The sequence below is a fragment of the Fulmarus glacialis genome, unplaced genomic scaffold, assembly GCF_000690835.1.
Source record: "Fulmarus glacialis isolate BGI_N327 unplaced genomic scaffold, ASM69083v1 scaffold12577, whole genome shotgun sequence".
NCBI lineage: Eukaryota > Metazoa > Chordata > Aves > Procellariiformes > Procellariidae > Fulmarus > Fulmarus glacialis.
The window spans coordinates 1-8,303 of NW_009223944.1; the positions used below are offsets into that span (position 1 = coordinate 1).

The 8,303-nt window shown below is 42.4% G+C and overlaps 1 protein-coding gene across 1 annotated transcript; it reads right to left on the reverse strand.

Annotated features, from left to right (window-relative positions):
* Nucleotides 1–1,548: 1,548 nt before the first annotated feature.
* On the reverse strand, nt 1,549–7,027 carry LOC104079834 (complement C1q and tumor necrosis factor-related protein 9A-like). Its single transcript, XM_009582002.1, has 3 exons — nt 6,862–7,027; nt 4,049–4,111; nt 1,549–2,354 (listed from the first exon to the last, which is right to left on the reverse strand). The coding sequence occupies exons 1-3, from the start codon at nt 7,025–7,027 to the stop codon at nt 1,549–1,551; spliced, it is 1,035 nt and encodes a 344-aa protein (XP_009580297.1).
* Nucleotides 7,028–8,303: the final 1,276 nt, after the last annotated feature.

Genomic DNA, 8,303 nt, shown 5'->3' on the forward strand with positions numbered 1-8,303 from the left:
CTCACTGTAATTTAGCTGACATGAGAAGCGCAGCTGGTTTTCGTGGATAAACCCACCTCGCCGTGTTCATTTTGGGTCTGTGATCCACACATGGGGTTCAACAGCTGTGGGGACGTGTCCACGTTTCCTTGCCTCCCCAGCAGCGTTGGGGGTGACAGGAAGCCAGGCCTCGTGCCGCTACATTGCATTTGCACTGAATTTCATAATGCTGACCTGTGTCAATTGGCATCTCTGCTTTATTCTCTTTTAAGGGGAGGGAGTGAGACTTGCCAGCATCTTTTGTTATATTTTTGAGTTTCAGGGGAAAGGGAAAAAAGAAAAAAAAAATTCTGAGAAAATTCATAGAAATTAAAGTTTTATTGCATAGGAAATACCTCTCGATCGGTACTCCAGTATGTCTGCTTCAGTGTTGATTAAAGATTATCTTTCACTTGGGAGAATTTGTTTTGCACTGGCTAATACTGAAGTACAGCAGCATTATGCTCTATTTCTGCATCAGCATTGAATATCTGCCCACATCAGAGAATCCACATGGCACTTCCTCCTATCGCTCCATTTCGCTCTATTTCAGACCTTCGGCTACACAGGGAGGAAAGAACCATATTTAAAAGCTATAAAATCCGCTCAGCTGCAACAAAACTCACTTGTGCCATAGAGCAAGCAGCCCCTGTGCAGGTATCAAACAACACTAATTCCAAGCTTAAAAATTATTTTGAAATGGTTGGATGCAAACTAACCAAGTTTCAAGTCCATCTACACATGCCATCTAGAAAGATATAAACTGGCTTGGAAGTAACTGCTGCTTAATGTTTATAGAGGGACCCACATGTCTTAATTCCAGAACTTGAAATTTTATCTTTTATTTCATCCCACTTTCTTTTAAAACATTTGTCCTTCAGAACTGGTGTACGCACCTCTGTATAACTACAATAAGTCACCAAACCAGTGATGTGTCAGGCCCAGCACTGTAGATTCTTAAGAGTTGTCCTCTCTTGTGCAGAAGCCATTCCTGAAACCAACCGTCCTGCAACTGCAGCCATAAAAACGGTTTATTGCACATTAGGAATTTTTTTTATTTTGAGTTTTAAAAAACAAAGCTGACAATAGTAGATTAGGACAGTTTCATAAATAAACACCTGGTACCTTGTGACTGGGACAAGAAGGCGTTTAAACTCTTCTGAGTATGGCTCTGAAGCCTTGAGCTCTGTTTTAGCAGCTGGTCATGAAAACTTCAGCACAGTAAGTTGTGCAATGAGCAGTTGTGTGCGTAATGAGGCCTGGTTTCCTACAGATACAAGTAGTGTGAACCTACACCTTTCCACTGTGATGACTTCAGTAAGAAAAAAGAAAATTTATTCAACTGTTAAGGAGATGCCTAGCTGGTCCCAATCCTGCCCTGCAGTCCTACGTCTCCCTTTCAGCCCTCGGCGTACGTCCCTGGATGATGTCTGTTTTCTGTTGAATCCAGTAGAAATTGGCCAGCAGATAACAACTTTATTAGGGAGGGCTGAAGGACACAGACATACAGCATTCAAGGATAACGTGGAGTTACATGGCAGGCGACGGCAGCGGCTCCAGGGTGTCAGAGGTACTGAAGAGGAGGAACCCAGAGAAGGTGGTATCATCATCAGCGTCTGCAAACAGCCCATTGAAAGTCTCTCCTTGGTGAGCCTGCAGCCACACCTCATCTCCTCCCTGTAGCTCGAGGATGGCAGCTCCCGATGCCTGGTCTTCTCCACTCTGGTACCTGTCCACCGTGTGCAGCATCTTGATGCCGTTTTTAACTAAAGCTACTCGGACATTCCTTGAGTAGACAGTGATGTGGTAGGTGAAATAGTAAACACCAGGGTATTTGCAGGTGAATTTGCCAGTAACTGAGTTGTAGTCATTTAGACTGTTGTACAGCACCTTGTCAAACTTGATCGGGCGATTCGGGGTGGGAAATTTGGTGGCAATTGTGAGGCCAACACTGAAAGCACTCCTTGGCAGGACTGCTGGGGCACCTACATTCCCCTTATCTCCTCTGTCTCCCTTCAAGCCTCTTTCCCCCTGAACTCCTGGATTACCTTGTGGCCCCAGATCTCCAGTATTACCTTTAGGACCTGGATTACCAGTCGGGCCAATTGGCCCTGGGAAACCAACTTTTCCAGGATGGCCAATTTCACCCTTTGTCCCTTTTGGACCTATGGGCCCAATGTCTCCTTTTAGCCCCTTCTGTCCCTGCAGTCCCAGCTCTCCCTTCTGACCTTTGTAACCCACTGACCCTATAATTCCTTTTGGTCCCAGTTTCCCAGGTCGTCCTCTTTCTCCTTTATCTCCTTTGTTCCCCTTCTCCTCAACAGTCCCATTGGCTCCTAAATGAAAAAAAAAAAAAAAAAGACGCTTTCTTGTGATCTTCCACTGGATTAGTGGGGCACAACATGAGTTTCAGCACGAAGACATCTATGTGTAGGTGTATGTCACCACTGTACATACTGTGCTCACTGTACATACAATTTCTCATACATTGAAGTGCAGGATAAGCATAACATCTGAAGAACCTGCTATTGTGGTAGAAGGCAGGTGCCCTGGCTGAGAGCAGCAAGAATAAGCTCAAAGAAAGGAAGGTGTGAATTGTCTACAGGCTGATGATAGCACTGACAGCTCACATCATCTCAGGCAGAAGCAGCATCTGTCCAGACACTTGTTTTCAGCCTTTGGTATACAAAATGGGGGAGATGGTTCACAATTTAATCAGAGGAAGGTTCTATTTGGACAACACCCAGAACTTGCTTGCCATGTGTTTCTATAATTTCTACGTGATGGAACTTTGCTTGGGTTACCTAGATTGCTACTGCGGTGCAACTAAAGGCTTTTTGTCCTTGTTATTTGCTACCACATGCTCCATTTATCCTTCATCCACTCTGGGACTGAAGCTCAAAGCTTTTGAAAATCCTCTGATTGCTGCACAAGGGTTTGAAGGTAAAGGTGTCATGATGTGAATGTTAGCAGTTGATAGACAAAAGATACCATAATGATCACGTACTCTATCAATCAGGAAAAGAAGCTGATAATTTCTGCACAAAAGCCTCTGGCTTCTGATGTCAGGAATAATGCTGTATTTACAGTTTTACAATTTACAATTGAGAGTATTTAACAGCAGCAATGAACTGAAAACAGGTGAGATTGTATGGTGAGCCTCTGGGAAAAGCAGTGCGGGTCCATCAGGACAAGGACACGGGAAAAGAAGGTAGCTTTGGTAATTTTAAACAACGTTTGTGGCCTCATGTCTCACACTGCTTCCAGGACTGTGGTCGTTTCTAACAGACTGGAGAAAAGTCTAAGCGGTGTAGAGCAGCTTGTAATTACTCCCATGCCATGTGTATACCATATGTTATTTGTCAGGGTCAACTTCAGGATTTTGGAGAACCTGTACTCTGTCTTTGGCAGGCTTCCATGCTTTTGGATATATACATTGTCCGTGTGCAATTACTCTGAGGATGCACAAGTCCATCGCAGAGTTACTGTATTAGTGCAGAATGACGTGATGCTACTTGCACAATGGCTGACTCCCTGCTTTTATGCACAAGTCACTCTGCACATGCACATCTGACACAGGAGACATGCTGCCTATGCATAGGCTGGCTAAATGGGTGAAGTATACAGGATCTACTGTATTTTTAGGTGTATAACTTGTGTCTTCTACAATTTCTTTTAAAAGTCCCTTTCCCTGAAATTGTATACATAGCTACAGGAGCCTCACTCTCCTGAGGTAGCTGTAGATGCGGTGTCTTCCTCAGCAGCTGACAAAAGGATCAGAGATGGGAAAGGTGGGAGAACAGGCTGAGTGAACAAGTTGTAGGGCATCAGAGGCAGCGGGATAGTTGGAGGTGGCAAATTCCTCATGTATTGTCAGCATATGTTTGCAGACTGTATTACTTCTGGAAAAAGGTTTTTTAACCTCTATGGTACTTTCGCTACAGCTGCAATGTATAGCACATCCAGTGCTCACAAACACAAGGGAAGCAGTTGACAGACAAATAATAAATTGAAACACTTGTTCTCTGACCTCGTTCGCCTTTCTCTCCATTTGCACCATCTTTTCCTGGCCTGCCAGGAAGTCCTGCTTCGCCTAGCACAGAAGAGAAAAACAGATTTTCATTAAACAATTAAATTACTAGAAAACTTGGGATGAATCCTTCTCTAATACTTCCTCTTCAAGCCCGGCTAAACAGTAATGTAAAGAGTCATCTTGTTCCTGACTTTTAGCGGGTGCCACTGCTGGTACTTTTATCTTATGGAGAGATTGACGGAGAGCACAGAAACTCTGCTTGAGGATGGTGCTTTTTTGAGACAGAGGGAATCCTTGGCATAAAGAGGTGAGTTACTGAGATACGTAGAGGAGCTATACCCTGGTCAGGACCGCCAATGTGAAAACCTCTTGTCCTATTGTTGCCTCCATCCATGGAAGATACCAGCAGGAAAAGGAGTGAGGAAGCCACATTCAGCAAGAAGCTTTGCAGGGACAGGAAGCCTAGTAGTGAAACAATGGTAAACTCCCCTCTCAAGAAGAGACATCTGCAGGGGTTTGGCCAATGGTAATGAAACGTTACAGTGGAGTAATATTGCCTGTAGATCTGAGGAAGGCATTCACACTCTCGATCCCTGTATCTAGCATGACACAGACCTTCCACTGCTCTAAAGAGAGCAATTATAGACATCATTTTTGTAGTTACATCACAGGTGATCAGGAGGTATGTGATCAAATACCTGGATTTGCATCCAGAATGCAAGAGAAGAAAAAAGAGTTGGCAGTTTGGATGTAACCATATTCCAAGAGCAGCTCTCCACCCATACAGACTGGAGAACAGTTCTTTAGCAGTTTTCTGCACAATGGGCACAGTCCAGCATCTACTGAAATTTCATTGACTTGGTAAGGAAGAAAACTAAGTCTCATGTATTTAACTGCAAAGGTGTATGTACATACAATATAAACTTACAATATAAAGAATGGTACAGTCACCCCAATTTGTTCAAACAAAGAATAGTCAGTACAGTCATCATAGTAATTTAATTTAGGAAAAAAAGTTGGGCACTTTATCAGAAACCATTGATATCATGTGATAACTCACTGGAGTAAAGTGGGGACCTTTATAAGATAAATGAAAATAAGTAAGCTCTAGATTTTCCATTTTTCAGACTTTCCCGGACCCCTGCATATAGAAAAAGAAGGCAGTTAATTGTATGTGCCTATTAAGAAGCTAATGGATTTTTTGTTTGTTTGTTTCTACATTGTAAAAGGTTTTGGTTTAAGCCAGGCTAGGGCACTGAAAGCAGAAGGAGCACATAAGCCGTTGCTTGACAGAGAACTCTAAACCATTTTATTAAATAAGAGAGTTCAAAATAACTCTTTAGCAATCACTGAGGTAAATACGTAAGTGGGTAGACTTGTCTTTCAGTGGTCCAGGACAGGCCATAAGCAGTGAATAACTCTTCATTGCACAAATTATAAGTGCTGTTTATTTTTCAGCTGATCTAGTTTACTGTGTAGCCACACAAACAGTTGTCTTCTGTAAGAGAGAAGAGTCAAGTGGTAGGAAAAGGATCTGGTAGAGGAACCTGCCTATGCCAGCATAGCCGTCAAAGAACCGCACATCAAACTGCACCTTCAGCAGTGATTCTGCAGCGTACACTGTCTGCGGAGCATATACTTTTCTCGTGGAGCAGGTGTTACATTAGCTTAGCAACCCAGTCTGTTACAGGCAGACATTTTCACTAGCTTGAAAGACATAGTAAAACACTTTAGCACATTTTAAGTTAATTTCTTTTAGACTGTTGACCTCAGTTTGGTTTATGTACTAGATTATATACTCCGCTGAAAAGAGCTATGATTCACAATCCTTAAGATCAGCACTTGGTAGAAGGGTTTATCTGATAAGTACAAGTTTGATCCGGATTGATTTGTGCAGCTGAGTTATAACAGTGTTTGTGACAGGTTTATGCATTAAGCCATAATGCCACCTGCATGATGCCACACAATAGCTGGCCTAACATAAAGCCTGTTGGGAAAAAGTTCCCCCCCAAAATTTTGTGAACAAATTTGAAGCAGTACAGATTTGCACTTGTCCTGCGCTTTGCATTCTGGGGTTGTGGCACTTCAGATGAGGTGTTATATGTCACATGCCCACAGATTTATCACCTTGTGCAACCCTGGCCTTGATATTCCAGCATGGATGGAAGGGCCATCGTTATCCTGAGGCTTAAAGTACTATGGGAATTATTAGCTTTAGGGCGCTGAGAAGATTACCTCTGTCTTCAGTATCACACACAAATCTCTATTATAGCCTGTTAGAGCAGACATGAATCCTACACTGTTTTTCAGTAGTCTCCATTCCTGAACTTCCCTCTAGTGGCTCTTGAGTCACAGCAAGTATGCATACTCAGAAGCAAGTCCTACAAATGTAAAATTTAGATAAGAAAATCTTCTTACCACTGCACACTTCTTATTACACCAAACAAGGTATCAGTTGTTGGGGATTTTTTTTTACTGGGCTTGAAGCTCTTTACAGAAATATAATTGCTATCTTAGAGATGTAGGAGTAGGTTTACAGGGTTTAAAATTTTCAAATAGACATGAAGGTAAAGTCTTTCTCCTTTTGTTTTTATCCCATGGAGCTGGCCTCTCCATAATATTAGCTATCTTGCTTTCATTATTATGTATTTCTTTATATTTCCTTCTTCAAACAAGTAAATGACAAATGCCTGAAATGTTTTCTGAAGGCTAGGCAGAATAATCCCGTTAATGCAGAGTGACTGCAGACAACTTCAGGAACTAATGGCATTGCATTTGATACATGAAATGATTCATTCTGAACATAGTACCTGTATTGCCCTTGTCGCCTTTTGAACCGTCACGTCCATCACGACCAGGTATGCCATTGTGCCCAGGATTGCCGGGGATGCCAGGATACCCTTGGGTACAGACGTCTTGTTTTTGTGTTTCTGCTGTGCTGACTACAATAGCCAGCAGTATAATCCAGCTTTTCATTCTTTAGATAGGTTATATGATTGTGGCTGAAAGATTTAAGAAAGCAAAAGTACATCTGCCTAAGTCTACCTTAGAAGGGGATGCAGGGTCAGGGAGGGAGGAAGAAAAGGAAATGGGTTTTCACCGTTTCTATTGTTTTGTTTTGTTTTATTTATAGGTCTCTACATAGCATTAAGTACCGACCTGGAGACTACTGAGTGCTATTTCAAATAATAACTTAATGGAAATACCAGCCATAGCGTCATACATTTGAAACATTAACTCAGCTTTACACAATTTAAAATATTCCCTAATTCCCTCTGATTTGGAGCATCAGGTTCTGTTTCATATTTTCTTATGCAGTATGGCTTGTGGAAATAAGTGACTGCAAAGAGAAATTTTGATGCAGGTGGATGGTGAGCAGCTGAAAGTCACAAAAGCTCTGGGGAGGTTTAGAGCTACCCTTGATGTCCTCAGGATTTAGCCAGCAAACAAGAAAACAACAGCTCAGTGTATCCCGTAGAGTTTCACACTGTTCTATTTAAACCATGAGTGCATTGACAAGACCCAGATTTCATGGATTTGGCTGAACTTAACCCAAATTTCAAGATCATAATAAAAAGGCAGCTCGGGCAAAAGTGATCTCTCCCCGCCTCCCCACCCCACCTTCCCGCAGCAATTACAGCAAGGAATATACAGTTACAGCAGCTATATGCCAAAGAACTTCCAGTGACCTGTCTCACTCCAATCAAAACCATGAAACCCCAACGTCTGGCAAGCTTACAAGCAAGTGTGTTAATAATAATGTTGTTGCTCTCCTAAGCCCAAAATGACAGTCAAAATTTCAAGTCTTGGGGGGTGACTCAGGTAGGACCAGTGATCCCGCATTCATACACAAGGATTCATACAATGTCCTGTTTCTCTGAGGTGTAGTTTTGCTTACATAACATACAGGCATACTCCTTGTTCAGAAATCTCTTTGTAAACTCCTCTAGCCAGTACAGTGCCCAAAGAGGAGCTATTTCATGGCCATTGCTGCCTTTCAGAGCCACACAGAAGCCTGTCGACATCTTCCAGCTTCCTCTTTCCTATTTCAAAGACTTCCTACCAAATGGCACCTTATGCATTTGGAGTCTGTAAGGAAACCCTTCTTCTCTCTGATCTCCAACCTTTTATCAGTGTTGGCCATTAATAACCCAGTATCTATCTAACAGCTTCTTAAGAGAAAAATAATATAATGGAGCCAGTCAAACAGCTCATAATCAAGAAGCAGAGGTCTTAATGCCCACTTCTCCAC